The 25,796-nt window shown below is 36.2% G+C and overlaps 1 protein-coding gene across 3 annotated transcripts in view; it reads left to right on the forward strand.

Annotated features, from left to right (window-relative positions):
* Nucleotides 1-25,796, forward strand: part of NFXL1 (nuclear transcription factor, X-box binding like 1) — an 80,538-nt gene that overhangs the window by 43,342 nt on the left and 11,400 nt on the right. For 2 of the 3 annotated variants that reach the window (XM_053578116.1, XM_053578115.1), the window contains exons 14-19: nt 176-335; nt 1,129-1,220; nt 7,598-7,619; nt 8,310-8,450; nt 18,660-18,826; nt 24,957-25,026. In XM_053578116.1, coding sequence (XP_053434091.1) covers nt 176-335; nt 1,129-1,220; nt 7,598-7,619; nt 8,310-8,450; nt 18,660-18,826; nt 24,957-25,026 — 652 coding nt within the window. The remainder of the gene's footprint in view (nt 1-175; nt 336-1,128; nt 1,221-7,597; nt 7,620-8,309; nt 8,451-18,659; nt 18,827-24,956; nt 25,027-25,796) is intronic. The other variant, XM_053578117.1, reaches the window with a different exon arrangement.

A 25,796-nucleotide genomic window follows, 5' to 3' on the forward strand; every position in this document is an offset into this window, starting at 1 on the left:
TGACTTTTAATATTGTTAATATTTTAATTATTTTTGCTTTAGTGTTTTAAAATATTAAGGTTCACAGTGTGCTCATTTTATATGGACTCAGAACATACATAACAGATAATTGTACTTCAGATGTCATTGTTCGATGATCAGACTTACTTACACAAAATTGTACTTTATGGTTTAGTCGATCACCAACTTGTCATCATACAAGTCAAGAAAGACATCGCTGTCACTTTGGATCCTGTCCACCATGTCATCAACCTTGCCAAAAAGTTTTGGAGAAATGTGGTCACTTGTGTCCTGTTCCATGTCATGATCAAGCATTAGTAAAGCAGACTGGCAGGGTAAGGGAATGATGTTATTAAGGAAATAGTGCATTGCTGTGGGACAGGCTTTCTTGATTTTACTTAGTCATTTGACAAGCAATGATTAGGCACTTACTGGGTATCAAGCACTGTGCCCAGAGCTGGGGTACAAGGCAACTATGCCTTGTTCTCTCAACAAATTTTGCAGTATAGAAAAGGAGAGAAATCTATAAATTTTGCAAATATAGTGTAATAGTCATAATCATGATGTTGCCAAATTTGGCAGTCTTTCTTCATATATTATGGTTTAGGGTTCTAGATAATCTCTTTAACCCTATCTTTAAGACTTATTTGCTCACTCAGTATGTATTAAACCTTTGCTGTGTGTTAGGCATTCCTCTAGAGGCTGGGGAAAAACGGTGAGCAAAATAATGGAGAGTACATTCTGCTGCTGCTGGATGTTGGCGCTTATAGTTGTGTTTTTCCTTATGAGACGTGAAGAAGGCTACCTTTGTTCTGCTGTTTAAAAACTGGAGTCTGTCTTGGTTATTAATATCACATGTATATGGGAGAACAATCTGATATAATACAGATGAAATAAAATATTTTATATAATCCATTGATTATTTGAAAAATTTCAATCTGCTTGGGCAGAGCAGCAGTTCTCAACCTGTGGATCGCAACTCCTTTATAACAATGAAAATACATCGCGGCATTAGGAAGGTTGACAACCACTGGGGCAGAGGATGCATAGGATTTTTTTCTCCGATTCTTGACATGACTGTGTGGTTTAATCCCTCTGACTTAGAATTGTTATATATTTTACTTGCAGCAGCAGCCTACGGTTCCTTGGGAACAGCCTTCTGAGCCAACATTTATTCAGACTGCGTTACCTTGTCCTCCATGCCTAGTTCCTATTCCTATGTAAGTATCAGAATTTTAACTTAAAAAAAGAAAATCTCCCGACATATTTCAGAGTGTATCTAAAGTCCCTCTCCCTTTTTTCCTAGTTCATTATTATTTCAGGACGAGGTCATAAACTAGCGTCCCTATTTCATTCTTTTCCAAACCTATTTGCTGTGCTGCTTGTAGAACTCCTGTTGTATCTTTTCTTGAGTCTTTTCTCCTCGCTGGAGTTGATAGCCTTCTTAGCCTGGCATAGCAGCTTGTGCTTGCAGTTACAAAAACACATCCAAGAAATTCATCACTTGTCAGTTTTCTTGATTGTTCCCATACTAGGACGTAAGCTCCCTTATGACAGGGGAAAGCCAGGTTTTAAATAAAGCAAACTTAAAGTAGAGTGTTTAAAGGAAAGGTTGGAAGTGAAAGGAAGTAGTTTTCCGGATGGCCAGTGAATGACTGGAACTGAGTTGCAAGGAGCCAAACTAAGGTAATAGGGAGTCTTGGAACATTTTCTAGTTTCAACAGAGGTTATGAAATATAGGAAGAAAAGAAGCACCATAAAGTTAGAAGAGGGGCTGTTGTTAACAACTAAGGTTCCAGATTGAACATTGGTATTTTTTGTATGTTGGTCTTTTTAAAGAGAGGATTCTCAGTTTCCTTACTTCCAAGAGCCCTTCTCCCCACCCCCCATTTTTTCCTGCTAAAACTATTTTCACAAATAGGGTAAATTTAGTTTATAGATTTAGTGGAGGGAGATCGTATAGTTAGCAGGGAAGTGCTTCATGTAGGTGTTTTAATCATTTTAGACCAGGTTTTATTAAGGACTTGTGATAATGATCATGAGGAACCAACTTATTTATAATATCTCTCTTCTCAGGTTAAAGTTATTAGTGGCATAAAGTTCTCTTTTGAGGGAAACAGAAGAGACATTGATATAATAATTTATAGGCGCTAAAATGTCATATATAGCAGCTAATTATCTTTGAATTCTTTAACCTGTCATATAGGAAGATAATTTAACATACATGTCTATCCTTTTCAAGTAATTTCCTTGAAATGTTGGGTTAGATTAAATATTTTCTGACAGTAGAATAACTGCCTGGAATTACTAAGTGACTGGAGGTTTTAAAAATAAAATTATGGTTGGGCATGGTGGCTCCTACCTGTAAGCTAGCACCTTGGGAGGCCCACGCAGGAGGATCACTTCAGGCCACGAGTTCAAGATGAGCTTGAGTAACATAGTGACACCCTGTCTCTATGAAAATTAGAAAAATTAACTAACATGGTAGCATGCACCTATTTTTCTAGCTACTTGGGATGCAGAGGCAGGAGGATCGCTTAAGCCCTAGAATTTGAGGTTGCAGTAAACTATGATGATGCCACGGCACTCTATTCTGGGCAACAGCGTAAGATCCTGCCTTAAAAAAAATTAAGATTTAAAATAGTCTTTCTGAATGTGTTGCTGTAAGATTTGTGTGTGTATTAAAACAAATTATCTTTTAGAATACGAACTTTCGAGTTCAGTGTTGGGCTTCCCACTTTTACTATGAATAAATCATAAACTTTCTCAGTTTGTTTATAAAATAATGAGGTTAAAGATACCAATAAAGAGAGAATTTGTGAAAATTGTAAAATGTCCTTTGTATCTAATAATTTTTCATAATCAGTCTATTTTGTTTGATATTAATGCAGCCACTCCAACTCTATTTTAATACTGTTCGCATGGATGGTTGCTTAACAACAAACTACCGAAATTAGCACAAGAAGACATACAAAAATCTGAATAAACCTATCCTATCATACAAAAGAGATTGAAGTAGTAATCAGAAAGTAAGCACAAAGAAAAACTCAGGACGAGATGACTTTGCTAGTGAATTCTACCGAAAGTTTAAAGAAGAATTAACACCAGTCCTTCACTTAAGGAGGGGCACTTACCAATTCATTCAGTGAGGCTAGTATTTCTTTGATAATAAAACCAGAGAAAGATATTGGAAGAGAAGAAAACTGCAGGCAAGTATTGCATATGAATATAGATTCAGAAATTCTCAACAAAATACTAGCAAGTTGAATCCAACAGCCTGTGATAATGATTATATACCATGGCCAGTGGGGTTTATCCCAAAAATACAAGGTCGATTCAACATATGAAAATCAGGCAATGTAATTCTTTGTCAGCAGAATAAAGGACAATTGGTAGATGTAGAAAAACTTGACAAAATCTGGCACATTTTCTTGATAAAACACTTAACTTGGAATAAAAAAGAAGTTCCTCAATTGGATAATGGGCATCTGTGAAAAGCCTGCAGATAACCTCATATATAAAGGTGAAAGAAAGTTTTCTCCCTAAGATCATGATTAGGATGTATGCTTCTGTCACTTCTACTGAACATAGAAGTTTAGTAGCCAGAGCAATTAGGTTAGAAAAAAATAAAAATGTATTATTACTTGAAGACATAAAGAAGACTAGATATATTCTAGTTGCCATGATCTTGTCTGTAGAAAAATTTAAAGAGTCCTTAAAAAACTAATAGAGCTATTTAATGAGTTTAGTAAAGTTACAGGAAACATGATCAATATGCAAAAGTCAGTTGCAGTAAACATCTTGAAGACAAAATTAAGGGAATAATTCCACTTATAATAGCCTAAAAAGAACAAAATTTTTTCTTAATTTTTTAAAATTTAAATTAAAAAAAATTTTTTTTTTTTTTACAGTTTTTGGCCGGGGCCGGGTTTGAACCCACCACCTCCGGTATATGGGGTCGGTGCCCTACTCCTTGAGCCACAGGTGCCATCCTAAAAGAACAAACTTTTCAAAAGCAAATTTAATAAATGGAATTCAAGATTTGTACATTGAAAACTATAAAATATTGTAAGAAATTAAAGAGAACCAAAGACTGTGTGGTAATGGCATATAGCAGACTTACAGATGAAAGGAAAAGAATTGAGAGTCCAGAAATAAAACCAGACATTTATGGCCAATTGTTTTTGACAAGGGGTGTCAAGATAATTTAGTGGGGCAAAGAAAGTTTTTTTCCCAACAAATAGTGCTGGGATAGCTGGACATGCACATGCAAAAAAAAAGAAATTGGACTCCTATCTGATACCATATTGAAAATTAACTCAAAATGGATCAAAGACTTAAATATAAGAGCAAAAACTATTAAACTGTCTGAAAAAGCATAGGTATCCTAAGATTAGGCAGTTTCTTAGATATAACACCTTAAACATAAAAGCAACAAAAGAAAAATAAATCAATGGATGTCATGAAAAATTAAGTTGGAGGGCACTAGCAAGAACTTGTGCTTCAGGGACATTATCAAGAAATTGATAAGACAACCTCAAAAATGGGAGAAAATATTTATAAATCAAATGTAAGGGTGAATTATCCAGAATATATAAAGAATTCTTATAATTCAAAAACAGACAAACCAATTAACGAATGGAAGAGGGCTTTCTGTAGACATGTCTCGAAAGGAAATGTTCAAGTGGCCAGTAAGTACTTGTGAGAAGATGCTCAGTGTCAGTTAGGAGGGAAATGCAATTCGGAAATGCAGTGGGAGGCCATTCATAGCCTCTAGGAATGCTGAAGTAAAACACAGATGGTTAAGTGGTAAAGATGTGGAGAAGTTGGGACCATCATACATTGCTGTTGGAAATACATAATGGTGCAACTACTGTGAAAACAGATTGGCAGTCCCTCTTGAAACTAAGCATAGAGTTATTTAGTATATGACCCAGCAATTTTAGTCTAAGGTATGTACCCCAGAGAATTGAAATATGTGTTCATAAAAAACTTGTGCATGAAAATTAATAGCAGCAACATTATTAAAAGCACAAAAGTGGAAAGATCTCAAATGTCTGTGAACTGATTTGAATGAATAAAATGTGATGTATTCATACAGTAGATTATTATCAGCCAGAAAACACATGGATTACTGATACATGCTGTAATATAGATGAACCTTGAAAACATATGCTAAATGAGAGAAGCTAAACACAAAAGACTACATAATATTTGATTCCATTTATATGAAGTGTCTACACCAGGCAACCCCGGGAGACAGAGAGTAGATTAGAGTTTCCCAGAGGTTCAGAGAAAGAGGCCATGACAGTGACTTTAATGGGTACAGGGTTTCTCTTTGACGTTTCGAAGATGTATCTAATTAAAAAATAAACAACTGTGGGAATGTACTAAAACTCACCGAATTGTACTTTTTTAAAAGGATAAGTTTTGTTAATGTGAATTTTATCTCAATTGAAAAAAGAAAACCGCGTGTGTATAAAGAACTCTAATATTAGTCATGACCTTTAGCATGTATAACAAAATTGTTATTGTAAAATGTATGTTGAAAAATATTACTTGACACAAGAACTATCCAGGTAATAGAATTTCATTTTTAAAATCAAGGTCTCTTTCTTCCTATCCCTTGCCTTCTTTTTTTTTTAATAATATTTTTAATTGTATTTTGGCTACGTGGTGAAAGAATTCTGAGGTTACAATGCAGGCTGTATCATTTAGAGTGCCCTTAGCTGCAAGTAAGAACAGTGGCATTTATGCCAGGCAGAATCAGACTGGAAGAGGAGTAGCTCTGTGGTGGGTTGATTTGGTTAATTCAGTACACATCATTGAGAGCTCAGATTCTGTCTTTTTATTTTGTTATCTTCAGCTGTCATCTGTGCCCTCAGGCTGTTTGCCTTTCTGATAACTTCCCATCTAGACAGGGACATTTCCATAGGGAGAAATGGAAGCTGCCTGTGCCTTCTGTAATCATCATCATCTTTTTTTATTGTTAAAGGGTGAGGAGCTTCTTTCCAATTTCATTGGCTAGAATAGAATCCACAGGACCATTTCTAAACCAGTCCCTAGAAAGGGAAATGGTGTGTTTATTTTTTAAAATAAACTTAATTTTTTTAGAAAATTCTCAGGTTTATAGAAAAGTTGTACAAAGAGTTCCAGCATGTGCCCCCTGCCACGTGCAGTTTTCTCTAGAACCATCTTGTATTAGGGTGGTACCTGTCTGACAGTTGAGGAGCAAATGTTGGTATATTATTATTAGCTAAAGTCTATAGATAACGTTTGGGTTTGCTTTCTGTGTTGATGGTTCTATGGTTTTTGATGAATATGTAGTATCATGTGTCCACCATTACAATTTCATTCAAAATAGTTTCACTGAACTATACTTTTTCACCTTCCCTTACCCAACTCAACCCTAACAACCACTCATCTTTTTACCATCTCTATGTTTTATCTTTTCCAAAAAGAACATCACAAAGTTGGAATTGTACAGTATATAGCATTTTCTTATTGGCTTCTTTCATTTAGAAGTATGCATTTGAAGTTCCTCCATGTTTTTTCTTGGCTTAATAGCTTATTTCTTTTTATCATTGAAAAAGAAAGATCATGCATTCACCCGCTGAAGGACATTCTGGTTGCTTCCAACTTTTGGAAGCTGCTATAAACATGTAAGAATAAAGCTGCTATATGTTACAAACATTTATGTGCAGGTTTTTGAACAGACGTAAGTTTTCAACTCATTTGGGTAAATTCTTGGAAGTGCAATTGCTTTGTAGGAAGCTGCCAAAGTGGCTGTATCATTTTGCTTTCTCATCAGCACTGAATTAGAGTTCCTATTGCTCTATATCCTTACCAACATATGGCACTGCCAGTGTTTTGGATTTTAGCCATTCTAATAGGTGTGTAGTGATATCTTGTTTTAATGTGCAGTTCCCTAGTGACATAGGAAGTTGAGCATCTTTTTGTCTGATTATTTTCCATTTGTTCTAGCACTAGCCATTCAATTGCCTTTACTTTTTTGTCAAAGATGACTTGTATTTTTTAGTAAGTTTTGAAGTCAGGTAGTGTCAATACTTGGGCTTTGTTCTTCAATATTATGTTGACTGCTGTGAGTCAGTTATGTTTCTGTAAAACTTTAAAATCAGTTGGTTTATATATACCAGATAACTTGCTGGGATTTTGATTGGAATCACGTTGAATCTGGATAAAACTGAAAAGAAGCTACATGTTAACCATTTCGAGGCCTTCTGTCCATGAACATATATTTTGATCTTTGATCTCTTTAATCAGCATTTTGCAGTTTTTTCATATAGATCTTGTATATATTTTGTTAAATATATACCTACATATTTCATTTTTTGTGCTAATAGAACTAGGCTTATGTTTTTAATTTCAAATTCCAATTACTCATTGCTGATGTATGTAGGAAATCAGTTGGCTTCTGTATACTAATGTTGTATCCTGTAACCTTATTATAATAATTTATTTCCACATGTGTTTATTTCTTACTCTTAATAAAATTAACAGAGTTAGCTTCTTTGCTTTGGATATCTTTTTTGAAGAATTTACAGTGTTTTCATTTTATTTTATTTTTTCCTTGCAGGGAATGTCTTGGGAAACATGAGGTGAGTTATAGCACAATTTTTAAATAAAACTTATAATCTTTGTCTTTTCCACAGTAGTGATTAAAAATAATAAAGTAAGTGTATTGTTATTTCAATGTATCAAAGAGTGTAAAAATTTGTCAACTAATTTTAAAAGTATACTGTGCTTTTATTTGAAAATTAACCTGTATACATGTATTCACTATGGAATCATACTGAATTTTCCTTTTAGGAAGAGAATGTTTTGCTTCTTTGCGTTCATTTTTTAGAACATTTTGATAGGTTACTTTGGTTTTAATAATAATTCATTATTGGGCGGCGCCTGTGGCTCAGTGAGCAGGGCGCCGGCCCCATATACTGAGGGTGGTGGGTTCAAACCCAGCCCCGGCCGAACTGCAATTAAAAAAAAAAAAAAAAAAAAATAGCCGGGCGTTGTGGCGGGCGCCTGTAGTCCCAGCTACTCGGGAGACTGAGGCAGGAGAATCGCCTAAGCCCAGGAGTTGGAGGTTGCTGTGAGCTGTGTGGCACTCTACTGAGGGCAATAAAGTGAAACTCTGTCTCTACAAAAAAAAAAAAAAAATTCATTATTATTAGTGAAAAGGTATTAGACCTTAATGAAACTTGTTCTCAAATAATAGAGTCATTATGGAAAACATGGGTTCAGAAGGTTTTTGTGTGTATAAGTATTATGCTTATTACTTTTTTTTTAAGGTGAGTCCACTCCCATGCCATGCTGTAGGACCATACTCTTGTAAGAGAGTTTGTGGACGAACTTTAGATTGTCAGAATCATACGTGTATGAAAGAATGCCACGAGGTAACCGAAGTGGATGGCTGTACTGGCAAAAACAAGGTAATGTTTTTAGGTTGAATATATATATTCTCACAGTATGCTTGAAATATTTTTTTCAGCAATTATACTACATTTTTTTTTTTCCATTTTGCTTCATTTCTTTCCTCTTTTTTGCCCTCATTCCCTCTCCTTCCTTGTTTTTCCTAGGACTACTGACTATCAGATTGGCACCACTCTATCACATATCTCTGTGCTGTCTCATGATAATGTGCCTTTACCATGGAACTCTTTCCATGCTGTGTCTGTGTTAATACTTAAGATATGATTTTATGATAAAAATACAGAAGTTATGTATCTTCTTAGTAGCAATACCACCTCCACTTATTTCTATTCATATTTCTGAGTTTAGAGCATTTGCTTAGTTATTTTTCAAACCTAACACACGATAGGTGGTCACAATTTTAATAAATTCCTAATCTTTTTTGGGAAAATAAGTAGCATCACAGATGTGTATGTCTGTGTATATAATTAAAGTATTTTACTAGAATATAAGAAATCAATTCAAAGATCTCTTAAAAATTGCCATTTCATAAGGAAAAATAAATGTACCTAATTAAATATTAAATAATACTAAGCTTTATTTTAAAAATATTTTTATAAATTTTCATTCTGTAGGAGGTTATAATGTTAGCAAGTATCTAAATGAGAAAAAAGCCAGAAATTTTAACTTTTACTTTATTATTAACATTAAATTTGTAGATAATTTAATTATTAATGTGAATTATGTTATTGAAAACTTTACTTGCATTGCTAGAATTTTTTCTGTCTTCGATTTGGTAATTGTAGTGCATGGCAGCATAAATGCTCATAGTATTATTCTTGTTCCTGTAGGAACAAGATATATAGTAAATGTATTGCTTATAATTTCTTCATCACTCCATGCCTTGATTATCAAAAATGTACTCATGATAAAATGAAAATGATACTGGAATTATAATAGTATTTCCTAGAAGATAGAACTTGATATTGGAAGTGATCCAGGAAGATAGCTTAGTGCAAATGGAGATTCAGTAATCCTTTTCTTTTTCATATCTGGGGGGAGCTCACATCATCAGTATAATTCTTGTTTTGCAGATAAGGAAACTGAATCTTAATGTTGTCAGGGGACTTACCCATGATCACATAACAGGAGAGTAGCAAATCAAAAAGTAGCATCCCTGATCTCTTACCTCCCAGCCCAGTACCCTCTTCTTCAGTCATGTTATTTAAATAGATTGTTGGAGGTGTACCACATAGCCAGGAGGAGCAAAGGAAGTAGACTCCTGTTAATGTTGGTTCCACTTGTATACTTTGTGACTCATTGCCTAACCTCCCTCAGTCTTCCCTATTTCAAAAGTCATATTGTCATTTTACCCAGCTGTACGAGTCAAAGACATATGATTGATTTGTTCATTACTTTTATTGTCCTTGTCTCACGGCAAATTCTGTTAGGTTTATCTCCAAAATAGATTCTGAATCTGACAGTTTCTCATAACCTGTGCTACTAACATCCTGGTCTAAGCCACCATCACCTTGTACCTGGATTTTTGCAGTGTTTTCCCAACTAACCTTTCTTCTCTCACTTTTGTTTTACTACATCAGCCAGATTCATCTTTTTAAAAATGTAAGTCAAGTGTCATCTCCCTCGTCAGCAGCCATGGTAGCTTCCAATCACTCTCACATTAAAATCCAAAGGCCGGATGATGGCCACGGAGGCTCTAATGATCTTAGTCCTGACACCTTTCCTCCTCCTTGTCTGACTGCTCTTTACTCTTTCTTGTTCACGTCTGCTTCTGTTCTTGCTGTTTGTTGGACATTCCACATTTGTTCTTCATCACAGCCTTTGTACTTATTTTTCCTTTTCTCTGGAACTCTTCATTGTGGCTCTCGTCCTCCTTTAACTCAATTTCTATTCAGATGTGGGCTTTAATCAGGCCGGCGTCCTTCTTAGGCTCCCATCATTTTCTCTTATCCTGTTCTGCCTTTCTTCAGAGTACTTATGAAGACATCATATTATGTTCTTCCTACTTCAGTGTGAGTTCCAGGGACCTGTGCCATCTATTCCCAGTGTTGGAACAATCCTGGTGCATATGGATTGAATGCGTATTTGTGGAATAAATGAATATACTTTCTAAAAGTAAAAAATATATATATATATATATTGTTATAAAAGTGTTTTTATAATTTGACACATTATTTCTTTTTGGTCATGAATGTCAAAAATACCTTTGAGTCTTATGAAAAGTAACTGCTTTGTTATGCTTTGGGATGCTAGTAAAAGCATTCAGCCTTCAGACTTAGTGTCTGTGTCTGTAGATCTCTGACTGACTTCATCTCAGGTGTGACACATCCAAACCAACAGTAAAAAAAACTTTAATTTTCTTTAGTAGATTTTGATACTAGTTACATTTTTAAATCACAAGAGCAGAGAGGGAAATCTTGTTAAGTTACAATGAGTTATAATATTTGTAAATGTAATCTAAGATTAATTTACTGATGTGCATTAAAAATAAACTGCTGATTCTTCTGTTTTCACTCCATATATGTTTGTCATTCGCAAGATGAGGTAAATATCTCCAAAACTTTGAGTGCTACTGAATTTTTATGTGTTAACAGTTGTTGACGTCTTTAATTCAGTGATAATTGTGTTTATCAGATGGAAATGAATAAACATTTTATTCCTTTTTTTTCTACCCCCGGACTGTTCTTCAGGAAGTAATTTATAGTTTTAGTAGAGATACTTTATATAGTCAAAGTCATGTTAAAGATGAGGCACTTTGACTTAATGAGATTTTTTTTATACTAAACTTTTTTTTTTTTTTATTGTTGGGGATTCATTGAGGGTACAATAAGCCAGTTACACTGATTGCAATTGTTAGGTAAAGTCCCTCTTGCAATCATGTCTTGCCCCCATAAAGTGTGACACACACTAAGGCCCCACCCCCCTCCCTCTATCCCTCTTTCTACTCCCCCCCCATAACCTTAATTGTCATTAATTGTCCTCATATCAAGATTGAGTACATAGGATTCATGCTTCTCCATTCTTGTGATGCTTTACTAAGAATAATGTCTTCCACTTCCATCCAGGTTAATACGAAGGATGTAAAGTCTCCATTTTTTTTAATGGCTGAATAGTATTCCATGGTATACATATGGTATACACACCTTGTTAATCCATTCCTGGGTTGGTGGGCATTTAGGCTGTTTCCACATTTTGGCGATTGTAAATTGAGCTGCAATAAACAGTCTAGTACAAGTGTCCTTATGATAAAAGGATTTCTTTCCTTCTGGGTAGATGCCCGGTAATGGGATTGCAGGATCGAATGGGAGGTCTAGGTTGAGTGCTTTGAGGTTTCTCCATACTTCCTTCCAGAAAGGTTGTACTAGTTTGCAGTCCCACCAGCAGTGTAAAAGTGTTCCCTTCTCTCCACATCCACGCCAGCATCTGCAGTTTTGAGATTTTGTGATGTGGGCCATTCTCACTGGGGTTAGATGATATCTCAGGGTTGTTTTGATTTGCATTTCTCTAATATATAGAGATGATGAACATTTTTTCATGTGTTTGTTAGCCCTTCGTCTGTCATGTTTAGAGAAAGTTCTATTCATGTCTCTTGCCCATTGATATATGGGGTTGTTGGCTTTTTTCATGTGGATTAATTTGAGTTCTCTATAGATCCTAGTTATCAAGCTTTTGTCTGATTGAAAATATGCAAATATCCTTTCCCATTGTGTAGGTTGTCTCTTTGCTTTGGTTATTGTCTCCTTAGCTGTACAGAAGCTTTTCAGTTTAATGAAGTCCCATTTGTTTATTTTTTTTGTTGTTGCAATTGCCACGGCAGTCTTCTTCATGAAGTCTTTCCCCAGGCCAATATCTTCCAGTGTTTTTCCTATGCTTTCTTGGAGGATTTTTATTGTTTCATGCCTTAAATTTAAGTCCTTTGTCCAACTTGAATCAATTTTTGTGAGTGGGGAAAGGTGTGGGTCCAGTTTCAGTCTTTTACATGTAGACATCCAGTTCTCCCAACACCATTTATTGAATAGGGAGTCTTTCCCCCAAGGTAAGTTCTTGTTTGGTTTATCGAAGATTAGGTGGTTGTAAGATGTTAGTTTCATTTCTTGGTGTTCGATTCTAAGTGTCTGTGTCTCTGTTTTTGTGCCAGTGCCATGCTGTCTTGACCACTATTGCTTTGTAGTACAGACTAAAATCTGGTACGCTGATGCCCCCAGCTTTATTTTTGTTACAGAGAACTGCCTTAGCTATACGGGGTTTTTTCCGGTTCCATACAAAACTCAGAATCATTTTTTCCAAATCTTGAAAGTACGATGTAGGTACTTTGATAGGAATGGCATTGAATAGGTAGATCGCTTTGGGAAGTATAGACATTTTAACAATGTTGATTCTTCCCATCCATGAGCATGGTATGTTCTTCCATTTGTTAATATCCTCTGCTATTTCCTTTCTGAGGATTTCCTAGTTTTCTTTATAGAGGTCCTTCACCTCCTTCGTTAGGTATATTCCTAGGTATTTCATTTTCTTTGAAACTATGGTGAAGGGAGTTGTGTCCTTAATTAGCTTCTCATCTTCACTGTTATTGGTGTATACAAAGGCTACTGACTTGTGGGCATTGATTTTATATCCTGAAACACTACTGTATTTTTTGATGACTTCTAGGAGTCTTGTGGTTGAGTCTTCGGGGTTCTCTAAGTATAAGATCATGTCATCAGCAAAGAGGGAGAGTTTGACCTCCTCTGCTCCCATTTGGATTCCCTTTATTTCCTTGTCTTGCCTAATTGTATTGGCTAGAACTTCCAGCACTATGTTGAATAGTAAAGGTGACAGAGGACAACCTTGTCTGGTTCCAGTTCTAAGAGGAAAAGGTTTGAGTTTTACTCCATTCAGTAAAATATTGGCTGTGGGTTTGTCATAGATAGCTTCAATCAGTTTTAGAAATGTGCCACCTATGCCTATACTCTTCAGTGTTCTAATTAGAAAAGGATGCTGGATTTTATCAAATGCTTTTTCTGCATCTATTGAGAGGATCATGTGATCTTTATTTTTGCCTCTGTTAATATGGTGGATAACGTTTATGGACTTGCGTATGTTAAACCAGCCTTGCATCCCTGGGATGAAGCCTACTTGATCATGATGAATGACTTTTTTGATGATAAGCTGTAATCTGTTGGCTAGGATTTTGTTGAGAATTTTTCCATCTATATTCATGAGTGAGACTGGTCTGAAATTCTCCTTTTTGTTTGGGTCTTTTCCTGGTTTTGGTATCAGGGTGATGTTTGCTTCATAGAATGTGTTGGGGAAGATTCCTTCTTCCTCAGTTTTTTGGAATAATTTCTGCAGTACAGGAATAAGCTCTTCCTTGAAGGTTTGATAGAATTCTGGAGTGAAGCCATCTGGACCAGGGCATTTTTTAGTTGGAAGCTTTTTTATTGTTTCTTTGATCTCAGTGCTTGAAATTGGTCTGTTCACGAGCTCTATTTCTTCCTGGCTAAGTCTAGAGAGAGGGTGTTATTCCAAATATTGATCCATTTCCTTCACATTGTCAAATTTCTGGGCATAGAGTTTCTGGTAGTATTCAGAGATGATCTCTTGTATCTCTGTGGGATCAGTTGTTATTTCCCCTTTATCGTTTCTGATTGAGGTTACTAGAGATTTTACTTTTCTATTTCTAGTTAGTCTGGCCAATGGTTTATCTATTTTATTTATTTTTTCAAAAAACCAACTCCTTGTTTCATTAATTTTCTGAATGATTCTTCTGTTTTCAATTTCATTGATCTCTGATTTGATTTTGGATATTTCTTTTCTTCTACTGAGTTTAGGCTTAGATTGTTCTTCTTTTTCCAAATCCATAAGATCTCTTGTGAGATTGTTGATGTGCTCTCTTTCTGTTTTTCGAATGTAGGCATCTAAAGCGATGAATTTTCCTCTCAAAACTGCTTTTGCAGTATCCCACAGGTTTTGGTAGCTTGTGTCTTCATTGTTGTTATGCTCAAGGAAGTTAATGATTTCCTGTTTTATTTCTTCCTGCACCCATCTGTTATTCAACAGAAGATTGTTTAATTTCCATGCCTTTGTGTGGGGTTGAGCATTTTTGTTAGAGTTGAGTTCCACCTTTAGTGCCTTATGGTCTGAAAAGATACAAGGTAAAATTTCAATTCTTTTGATTCTGTTGATATTTGTTTTGTGTCCCAGGATATGATCAATTTTGGAGAATGTTCCATGGGGTGATGAGAAGAATGTATATTCTTTATCTTTGGGGTGGAGTTTTCTATATGCGTCTATCGAGCATAGTTTTTCTAGGGTCTCATTTAAATCTCTTATATCTTTGTTTAATTTCTGTTTATAGGATCTGTCCAGCTCTGTAAGAGGTGTGTTAAAGTCCTCTGTTATGATGGTATTATCAGATATCATTTTGCTCAGACTGAGTAAGGTCTGTTTCAAGAATCTGGGAGCATTTAAATTGGGTGCATAAATATTTAGAATTGAAATGTCTTCTTTTTGTAGTTTTCCCTTGACCAATATAAAGTGACCATCTTTGTCTTTTTTGACTTTAGTTGCTTTAAATCCACATGTATCTGAAAATAAGATTGCAACTCCTCTTTTCTTCTGAATTCCATTTGCCTGAAAAATTGTCTTCCAACCCTTGACTCGGAGCTTGAATTTGTCTTTTGAAGCCAGGTGTGTTTCTTGCAGACAGCAAATGGATGGCTTGTGTTTTTTAATCCAGTCAGCCAATCTATGTCTCTTCAGTGGGGAATTCAAGCCATTAACATTTATTGAGATAATTGATAAGTGTGGTAGTATTCTATTCGTCTTATTTTGTGAGAGTCCATTGCTTAGTTTTATCTTTTGCATCAGTGTGGAGGTTAGGTTCTGTCCTTTAATTTCTGAGTTCTTACTTTGCTGCTGATCCATTGTGGTGGTCAGTGTGCAGAACAGGTTGAAGTATTTCCTGTAGAGCTGGTCTTGTGGCGAATTTCCTCAATGTTTGTATATCCGTAAATGATTTGATTTCTCCGTCAATTTTGAAGCTTAGCTTAGCAGGGTACAGAATTCTGGGCTGAAAATTGTTCTGTTTAAGTAGATTAAAGGTAGATGACCATTGTCTTCTTGCTTGGAAAGTTTCATTAGAGAAGTCTGCGGTCACTCTGATGGATTTGCCCCTGTAGGTCAACTGGCGCTTACTCCTGGCAGCTTGCAGAATCTTTTCTTCTGTCTTGACTTTGGAGAGCTTCATCACAATGTGTCTTGGAGAAGCTCGGTTAGAGTTGAGGCGACCTGGGGTCCGATAGCCCTCTGATAGCAGTGTGTCAGAATCTTTGGTGATGTTTGGGAAATTTTCTTTTATAATATTCTCTAGTATGGCTTCCATTCCTCTGGGGCATTCTTCTTCCCCTTCTGGAATTCCTATAACTCATATGTTGGAACGCTTCATAAAGTCCCATAATTCTGACAATGAACGTTCTGCTTTCTCTCTCTTCTTTTCTGCCTCTTTTACTGTCTGAGTTATCTCAAGAACTTTGTCTTCTACCTCTGAAATTCTTTCTTCTGCATGGTCTAACCTGTTGCTGATACTTTCCATTGCATCTTTAAGTTCCCTGATTGACTGTTTGATTTCCTTCAGGTCTGCTATATCCTTTTTATATTCTTCATATCGTTCATCTCTTATTTGATTCTGTTTTTGGATTTCCTTTTGGTTATTTTCCACTTTATTAGCAATTTCCTTCATTGTTTCCATCATTTCTTTCATTGTTTTCAACATGTGTATTCTAAATTCCCTTTCTGTCATTCCTAACATTCTTTACAGGTGGAATCATCTGCAGTAGCTACCTCATGGTCCCTTGGTGGGGTTGTTCTAGACTGGTTCTTCATGTTGCCTGGAGTTTTCTGCTGATTCTTCCTCCTGAGTGATTTCTTTTATCTGTTTCCTTGCCCTAATTTTCCTTTCACTTCCTCTTGCTCTTTAAATTCTTTTGCCTGTGGACTAAGGGTTACAGGACCAGAAGGGTGAGAAGGTTGAAGAGCAAAAAAGGGATGAAAGAAAGGAGGACCGAGTGATAAGAAAAAAAAGAAAGATAGAGAAAGGAGAGGGGGTGGGGATAAGGAATATTGACAAAAAGAAGAGAGGCACAGAAAGAGGGAGACAGGGCAATATAGGTGTACAGTATGGTACTTTGACACAACCTTAAAAACCCCACCTTCTGGGGGTGCCCAGTTGGGTAGTTCCCTTGAGGTCAGCGGCTCTTTGCTAACCTGATCAGACACAGTACCCCACCTCCACCAAGTATAGAGGTAAGACAAAAATGCTATAAATCAAACCAAAACAAGCAAACAGAAAACTTTACGGGGATAAAATTGGGTGAAAAACCAAATGATAGTGGTAGAAACACTAGCAAAAATGAAGTTCTAGTTATTGAAAAAGGCAGCAATGGGAAATTATAATTAAACTAGAAAAATTGAGAAAGAAAAAGGGATCTGTATGGAAAAGATTGAAATTAAAAAACAAAAGAACATCAACAACGTCAAAATAAACAAAAAAAAAACCAACCAAACAAACAAAAAAAAATACACAACCAAAAACAAAGCAGTTTGTATATGTTATTGAATATTGTCTGGGCAACACGTGGTCTTCTGGGGTATGAGCTGTTAATCACAGTTCTGATACGACTGGAGGCTGCTGATTTCTCAAACCCCAGCAGGTAGACACCCTAAATCTCTCTTCAGCCCACTTAAAAGGCACTTTGAACTTGTAAACTTGCTGAGCAGAAGCTTTCCCAGCTTTCTCGGTGGAATCAGTGGTGAAGTGGCTATCCACTTACGCAGTGTGCCAAAACCAGTCTCACTCTGCCCCTGAGGGTTAGGGCTGCAAGGAGGCTCAGATCCCACCCTTAGGCTACTTGGTTGCTGGGTTACCAGCTCCCACCCGTTTCTAGCTCTGCGACCCTGAGGGCGGACTTTGCCGGGGCAGATCACTGACAATGGTTCCGTGTGACCCACCGCCAGTCTGGCTCAGCGGCTCAGACTGGGGCCCTAGACAATTGCCAAAGTTATCCGCACTCCCGCTCAGGGTCTCCCCAAGGCAGTTCAGCTGAGTGCCAAGTCCAAAGACACCAGAACAGTTCACAGGTAAGGCCTTTCTGGTTTGCAGTCTCGCTGCTACTGAACTTACAGTTGTGGGCGGGTTTAGACGGACTGAACACACACGACCACTTGCCGGTTTTCCACTGTTTTAGTCCTCCTCTTGGGGTCCAGAAGTCTCTCGCTGACTCCCTGTATCCTCATAGGAGTGATGATAGGCAGTTCCCAGCAGCCAGAGATGCCTGGAGTCCTATCTCCCCAGACTCACGGTGCCCAGATGCAAGGAAGCTGTTACTCGGCCGCCATCTTGCTCCGCCTCCTCCGACTTAATGAGATTCTTAATATAAATATCTTACGTGAATAATGGTCATTTTGACAGTCTTACTCTTGTTCTTTTTGAGTTTTTTTTCCTGAGGTGGGATTTTTATTTTATTTATTTTATTATTTTTATTTTTATTTTTTACATATACATGTGTTTATTAGGTTTCCACTTTTGCCTTCACAGAATCAAAAAGGCTTAAAATTTAATAACAATAATAGTGTTTAAGATAAGGACTAGAAACAACCTTGTAAAGAACGAACGACAATAAATACATTCAGAAAAGAAATCAAACAATTGCTGCATCGAAATATTAAGTAAGAATAATAATAATGATAATGCAAAGAAAGTAACATTCACATTATCAGATGAGGGTATGTCTATTATAGAATGCTTTGACTCTGAGATTCAGTATGGAGTCATCAGTTAACTTCTTCTTTTTCTTTTTTACCAAAGTCTCAAAAAATAGACAACTAATATTTATAAATAAAAGTAAAAGATAATTTCAAAAAACAGGTCATGCCAAATCTTATAGACAATAGAAAAAGAAGAAATACTTCAAAATCGTTCTACTTAATCTGGATACATCTGATATTAAAATTGGAGAAAATATATTATTATAAAGGGGAAATTACAAACATTTCACTTATAAATGAAGGTACAATATCCTTTTTGAATATTTTTAGGATAAATGAGAGTACATATTAACTTTTTAAGAGCTGCAAAAGTATTTTAATGGGATATGTAAATTTTATGCCTTTAATATATAGAAATGTTAGACTTCTATGCTTAGGCAATTTATTTCCTTTCTATTTTTCAGGCTGGCCCAGAATGCCTTCATTGTGAGGAAGGGTGCTCTAAGTCACGGCCACCAGGCTGTCCTCACCCTTGTGTTTTGCCATGTCACCCTGGAGAATGTCCCCCTTGTGTTCAAATGCTTAGAATAAAATGTCACTGTAAGATAACAAGCCTTTATGTGGAGTGTAGGTAAGTGGACTGAAGAAATATTCTTGTCTTACTAAAAGTATCTGATTGGATCCTTTTTATAATTCAGAGCCTTGGTATACTTTACGGAATATTTTTCATTTGTACTGCTTGAATTCTAGGTTATCCAGTAGATCTGAAAGGAGGATGTGTAGAATGTTCTACTTTTTAGATTCTTCATCCTGATTTCAAGCAGGAAAATTTTGCTTTTATTCCATTTGAAGATTCCATGTAAGATTTTGTTAGGAAAAATTTGTATCACTTCTTTAAAACAATTAAAGAAATACTACTATAACTATGTCAAACTAGAATATTATTTGATCAAATTTGACTTGTATAGACAGGTATACATTGTTTTATTGTGCTTCACTTTATTGCTTCACAGATACTGCATTTATACAAATTGTAGATTTGTGGCAACCCTTAATAAAGCAAGTCTATCAATGCCATTTCTCCAGCAGCATATGCTTGCTTTGTGTTTCTTGTGTCACATTCTGATAATTTTCACAACATTTCAAATGTTTTCATTATCATTATATCTATTATGGTGATCAGTGATTAAGTGATCTTAAATGTTACCATTATAATTGTTGGGGCACCATGGATGGAACCCTGGGTTCTCACTTTAAATCAAAAGCTAGACATGATTAAGTTTTGTTTTTTTTTTTTAATTGTTGGGGATTCATTGAGGGTACAATAAACCAGATCACACTGATTGCATTTGTTAGGTAAAGTCCCTCTTGCAATAATGTCTTGCCCCCAAAAGGTATGGCACACACCAAGGCCCCACCCCCTTCCCTCCTTCCTTCTCTCTGTTCTTCCTTTCTCCACCCCTCCTTCCTTCTTTCTCTGGTCTCCCCTTCCACCATCCCCACCATGACCTTAATTGTCATTAATTATCCTCATATCAAAATTGAGTACATAGGGTTCATGCTTCTCCATTCTTGTGATGCTTTACTAAAAATAATGTCTTCCACTTCCATCCAAGTTAATACAAAAGATGTAAAGTCTCCATTTTTTTTAATGGCTGAATAGTATTCCATGGTGTACATATGCCATAGCTTGTTAATCCATTCCTGGGTTGGTGGGCATTTAGGCTGTTTCCACATTTTGGCGATTGTAAATTGAGCTGCAATAAACAGTCTAGTACAAGTGTCCTTATGATAAAAGGATTTTTTTCCTTCTGGGTAGATGCCCAGTAATGGGATTGCAGGATGGAATGGGAGGTCTAGCTTGAGTGCTTTGAGGTTTCTCCATACTTCCTTCCAGAAAGGTTGTACTAGTTTGCAGTCCCACCAGCAGTGTAAAAGTGTTCCCTTCTCTCCACATCCACGCCAGCATCTGCAGTTTTGAGATTTTGTGATGTGGGCCATTCTTGCTGGGGTTAGATGATATCTCAGGGTGGTTTTGATTTGCATTTCTCTAATAATTAGGGATGCTGAGCATTTTTTCGTATGTTTGTTAGCCATTCGTCTGTCTTCTTTAGAGAAGGTTCTATTCATGTCTCTTGCCCATTGATAAATGGGATTGTTGGCTTTTTTCATGTCGATTAATTTGAGTTCTCTAGATCCTAGTTATCAAGCTTTTGTCTGATTCAAAATATGCAAAATTCCTTTCGCATCATGTAGGTTGTCTATTTGCTTTGGTTGTTGTCTCCTTAGCTGTACAGAAGCTTTTCAGTTTAATGAAGTCCCATTTGTTTATTTTTGTTGTTGTTGCGATTGCCATGACAGTCTTCTTAATGAAGTCTTTCCCCAGGCCAATGTCTTTCAGTGTTTTTCCTATGCTTTCTTTGAGGATTTTTTATTGTTTCATGCCTTAAATTTAAGTCCTTTATCCATCTTGAATCAATTTTTGTGAGTGGAGAAAGGTGTGGGTCCAGTTTCAGTCTTTTACACGTGGATGTCCAGTTCTCCCAACACCATTTATCAAATAAGGAGTCTTTCCCCCAAGGTATGTTCTTGTTTGGTTTATCAAAGATTAGGTGGTTGTAAGATGTTAGTTTCAATTCCTGGTTTTCTATTCGATTTCAAGTGTCTGTGTCTCCATTTTTGTGCCTGTACCATGCTGTCTTGACCACTATGGCTTTGTAGTACAGCCTTTGTAGTGCATACCATACAGCTTGGTATGGTGATGCCCCCAGCTTTATTTTTATTACTAAGAACTGCCTTAGCTATATGGGTTTTTTTCTGGTTCCATACAAAACGCAGAATCATTTTTTTCCAAATCTCGAAAGTACAATGTTGGTATTTTGATAGGAATGTCATTGAATAGGTAGATTGCTTTGGGAAGTATAGACATTTTAACAATGTTGATTCTTCCCATCCATGAGCGTGGTATGTTCTTACAGTTGTTAATATCCACAGCTATTTCCTTTCTGAGGATTTCATAATTTTCTTTATAGAGGTCCTTCACCTCCTTTGTTAGGTATATTCCTAGGTATTTCATTTTCTTTGAAACTATAGTGAAGGGAGTTGTATCCTTAATTAGCTTCTCATCTTGGCTATTATTGGCATATACAAAGGCTACTGACTTGTGGACATTGATTTTATATCCTGAGACATCACTGTATTTTTTGATGAGTTCCAGGAGTCTTGTGGTGAGTCTTTGGGATTCTCTAAGTATAAGATCATGTTGTCAGCAAAGAGGGAGAGTTTGACCTCCTCTGCTCCCATTTGGATTCGCTTAATTTCCTTGTTTTGCCTAATTGTATTGGTTAGAACTTCCAGCACTATGTTGAATAGTAAAGGTGACAGAGGACAACCTTGTCTGGTTCCAGTTCTAAGAGGAAAAGCTTTCAGTTTTACTCCATTTAGTAAAATATTAGCTGTGGATTTGTCATAGATAGCTTCAATCAGTTTTAGAAATGTGCCACCTATGCCTATACTCTTCAGTGTTCTAGTTAGAAAAGGATGCTGGATTTTATCGAATGCTTTTTCTGCATCTATTGAGAGGATCATATGGTCTTTATTTTTGCCTCTGTTAATATGGTGGATAATGTTTATGGACTTGTGTATGTTAAACCAGCCTTGCATTCCTGGGATGAAACCTACTTAATCATGATGTATGACTTTTTTGATGATAAGCTGTAATCTTTTGGCTAAGATTTTGTTGAGAATTTTTGCATCTGTATTCATGAGTGAAATTGGTCTGAAATTCTCCTTTTCAGTTGAGTCTTTTCCAGGTTTTGCTATCAAGGTGATGTTTGCTTCGTGGAACGTGTTGGGGGAGGATTCCTTCCTCTTTAATTTTTGGAAGAATTTCTGCAGTACAGGAATAAGCTCTTCCTTGAAGGTTTGATAGAATTCTTGTGTGAAGCCATCTGGACCAGGGCAATTTTTTGTTGGAAGCTTTTTTATTGTTTCTTTAATCTCAGTGCTTGAAATTGGTCTGTTCAGGAGCTCTATTTCTTCCTGGTTGGGTCAAGGCAAAGTGTGTGATTCCAAATATTGATCCATTTCCTTCACATTGTCACATTTCTGGGCATAGAGTTTCTGGTAGTATTCAGAGATGATCTCTTGTATCTCTGTGGCATCAGTTGTAATTTCTCCTTTATCATTTCTGATGGAGGTTACTAGAGATTTAACTTTTCTATTTCTAGTTATTCTGGCCAAAGGTTTATCTAGTTTATTTATTTTTTCAAAAACCCGACTCCTTGTTTCATTAATTTTCTGAATGATTCTTTTGTTTTCAATTTCATTGATCTCTGATTTGATTTTGGATATTTCTTTAGTTCTACTGGGTTTAGGTTTAGATTGTTCTTGTTTTTCCAATTCCAGTTTGTTGATGCACTCTCTGTTTTTTGAATGTGGACATCTAAAGGGATAAATTTTCCTTTCAAAACTGCTTTTACAGTATCACACAGGTTCTGGTAGCTTGTGTCTTCATTGTTGTTTTGCTCAAGGAAGTTAATGATTTCCTCTTTTATTTTTTCCTGCACCCATCTGTCATTCAACAGAAGGTTGTTTAATTTCCATGCCTTTGTGTGGGGTTGAATGGTTTTGTTAGAGTTGAGTTCCACCTTTAGTGCCTTATGGTCTGAGAAGATACAAGGTAAAATTTCAATTTTTTTGATTCTGTTGAGGTTTGTTTTGTAGCGTAGGATGTGATCAATTTTGGAGAATGTTCCATGGGGTGATGTAAACATGATTACGTTTAATGAGGAAGACATGTTTAGAGCTGAGACAGGACAAAGCCTAGGCCTGTAGTGCTAAGTTGTGAATGCAAAGGACAAGTTCTTAAAGGAAATTAAAAGTGCTATTCGAGTGAACACAGGAATGATAAGAAAGTAAGATAGCCATATTGTTGATATGAATGGTCAGGATAATATGGTCAGGTTGATATGAATGGTCAGGATAAAAAGTCAGAGCAGCCACAACATTCTCTTAAGCCAAATCCTAATCCAGAGGAAGACCCTCACTCTCTTCAATTCCACAAAGGCTGAGAGAGATGAGGAAGCTGCAGAAGAAAAGTTTGAAGCTGGGAAAGATTGATTCATGAGGTGTTAGGAAAGAAGCCATCTCTGTAATGTAATAGTGCAAAGTGAAGCAGCAGGTGCTGATGTAGAAGCTGCAGTGAGTTATCCAGATCTAGCTAAGGGAATGGGTGAAGGTGTCCACATTAAACAGTAGATCTTCAGTGTAGACAAAACAGCCTTCCATTGGAAGATGATGCCACCTGAGACTTCCATAGCTAGAGAGAAGTCATTGCCTTGCTGTAAAGGAGGGGGTGACTCTCTTGTTAGGGGCTAATATAGCTGATGTCTTTAAATTGAAGCCAGTGCTTATGTACCATTTGGAAAATCCTAAGACATGTAAGAATTATTCTAAATCTAGTTTTCCTGTGATCTATAAATGGAACAGCAAATCCTGGATAACAGCACATCACTATATAGCATGGTTTACTGAATATTTTAAACCCATTGTTGAGACCTACTCATTAGGAAAAAGAAAAAAGGACTCCTTTCAAAATAATAATGCTTATTGACAGTGTACCTGGTCACCCAGAAGCTCTTATGGCAATGTACAAGGATGTTGCTATCATAGCATCTATTCTTGAGCTTATGGATCAAAGGATAGTTTCAATTTTCAAGTCCTAAAATTTAAGATATATATTTTGTAAGGCTATAGCTGCCAGATATAGATAGCGATTTATCAACCTGGCCAAAGTAAATTGAAAACCTTCTGGAAGGGATCTGTCATTTTAGATGTCATTAAGATTGTATGTGATTCATGGAAGGAAGTCACAATATCAGTATTAACGGGCATTTGGAAAAAGTTGATTCCAACCCCCATGGATGACTTTTGAGGGGTTCATGATCTCAGTAGAAGGAATATATGCAAATGTGGAAACATCAAGAGAAGCAGAGCTTGAAGATAGGACTGAATTGCTGGGGAAGGAGAAAAAAAGATCAAAACCTCAAGAATAAAAAAGGGCAAAGGATGTAAACAGCCAGTTGACAAAAAGAAATTAAAAATGGTCCTTCATACATCAAAACAGAGAACTGAGCTATAATGACACACAAGGAGCAGTAAAGCACACCTACTGGTTGTGAAATATCATTGTCCACTAAAAACGTTACTGCAGAAATGACTAAGTACTGGGCTGAGATAGGTACAGTGCAAGGGGAGCCTGGGACATTTTTATCAGCCAGATAGAAAAAAGAATTATTAAAAAACAGATGGAAACATATCAAAAGGACATGGGAACCAATTTAAAGACTCTCTCATGGGCCTCTGATGTTTATAATTTAAAAATACAAATGATAGTGACAATCTAAAACAAGAATCATTGGTTCATGCTGGTATTAATAAATAGAGCTGGTGCTAGAAAATTACTTAATTGTTTTGTAAAATAATCTTGGCTATTTCTCTGGTCTTCTATGCTCTAGAATACTTTATGTAGTATCATTGGAATTAACTGGCTTTAAGGGTTTTCTAGAGTTATCAGAGTTATCAGTTAAGTAATTTGAGGATAATTATTACAGATAGAGTAATAGTTAATATATTTTTTGAGACAAAAGAAAATACATAAAATAATTATGAACATGTTTGAAATTGTGAATTTTTAGAAAAAAATGATAGAAAATGGACTTTGATTTGAATGTCATCAATATTTTCTGTCTTGTTTTTAGAAAAATAACCACAGCTGATGAAAATGGAAAGACTCTCCTCAGTTGTTGCAAAAATCAGTGCCCTAAAGAGGTAAGCTTTAATAGAATCTTTTAAATTATGTTCCTTGGGCATTGTCCTCTTGGATTTTCTGTTTTCTTGTATGGCTGTTGTCTTATTTCAGATCTTTTCTGAAGAATGTGGGTCCAGAAAGGAAATGTGATTAATTCTATAAAATGTGTAATGCATAGAGTTAGAGTAAGTAATTTCATTTTATGAAATTTGGGGGTGTTAGAACTAGGAATGACTCTTTGAGGATTTTTTTTTTTTTTTTTTGTAGAGACAGAGTCTCACTGTACCGCCCTGGGGTAGAGTGCCGTGGTGTCACACGGCTCACAGCAACCTCTAACTCTTGGGCTTACACGATTCTCTTGCCTCAGCCTCCCGAGCAGCTGGGACTACAGGCGCCCACCACAACGCCCGGCTATTTTTTTGTTGTTGTTGCAGTTTGGCCGGGGCTGGGTTGAGGATTTTTTTTTTTAAGAAAGTAATTTTAATGACAGCTTACATACTTCATATAAAAAAATAGTGACCAAGTGCTTATCCTCCAAAATGCAATTCAGACTCAAATAGACTGAGAACCGTGTGGGTTGTAAGCAGGTAGACTGTGAATCTGTAAGTCATTTAAAAATGACTGTGTGTGTACACATCAACTGTGCTGTGAAGAAGTTTTCATAGAAGATTACTCTGGACATTTTCATTGTGGCTTTTGGTGTTGGTACCAGTTGAATCTTTAAAGTTCACTGCTGTATTAAATTAATTAATAAAAAGCATTCATATGCAAATAGTGTTTTTAAAGATTC

This window comes from Nycticebus coucang, chromosome 23 (assembly GCF_027406575.1).
Source record: "Nycticebus coucang isolate mNycCou1 chromosome 23, mNycCou1.pri, whole genome shotgun sequence".
NCBI lineage: Eukaryota > Metazoa > Chordata > Mammalia > Primates > Lorisidae > Nycticebus > Nycticebus coucang.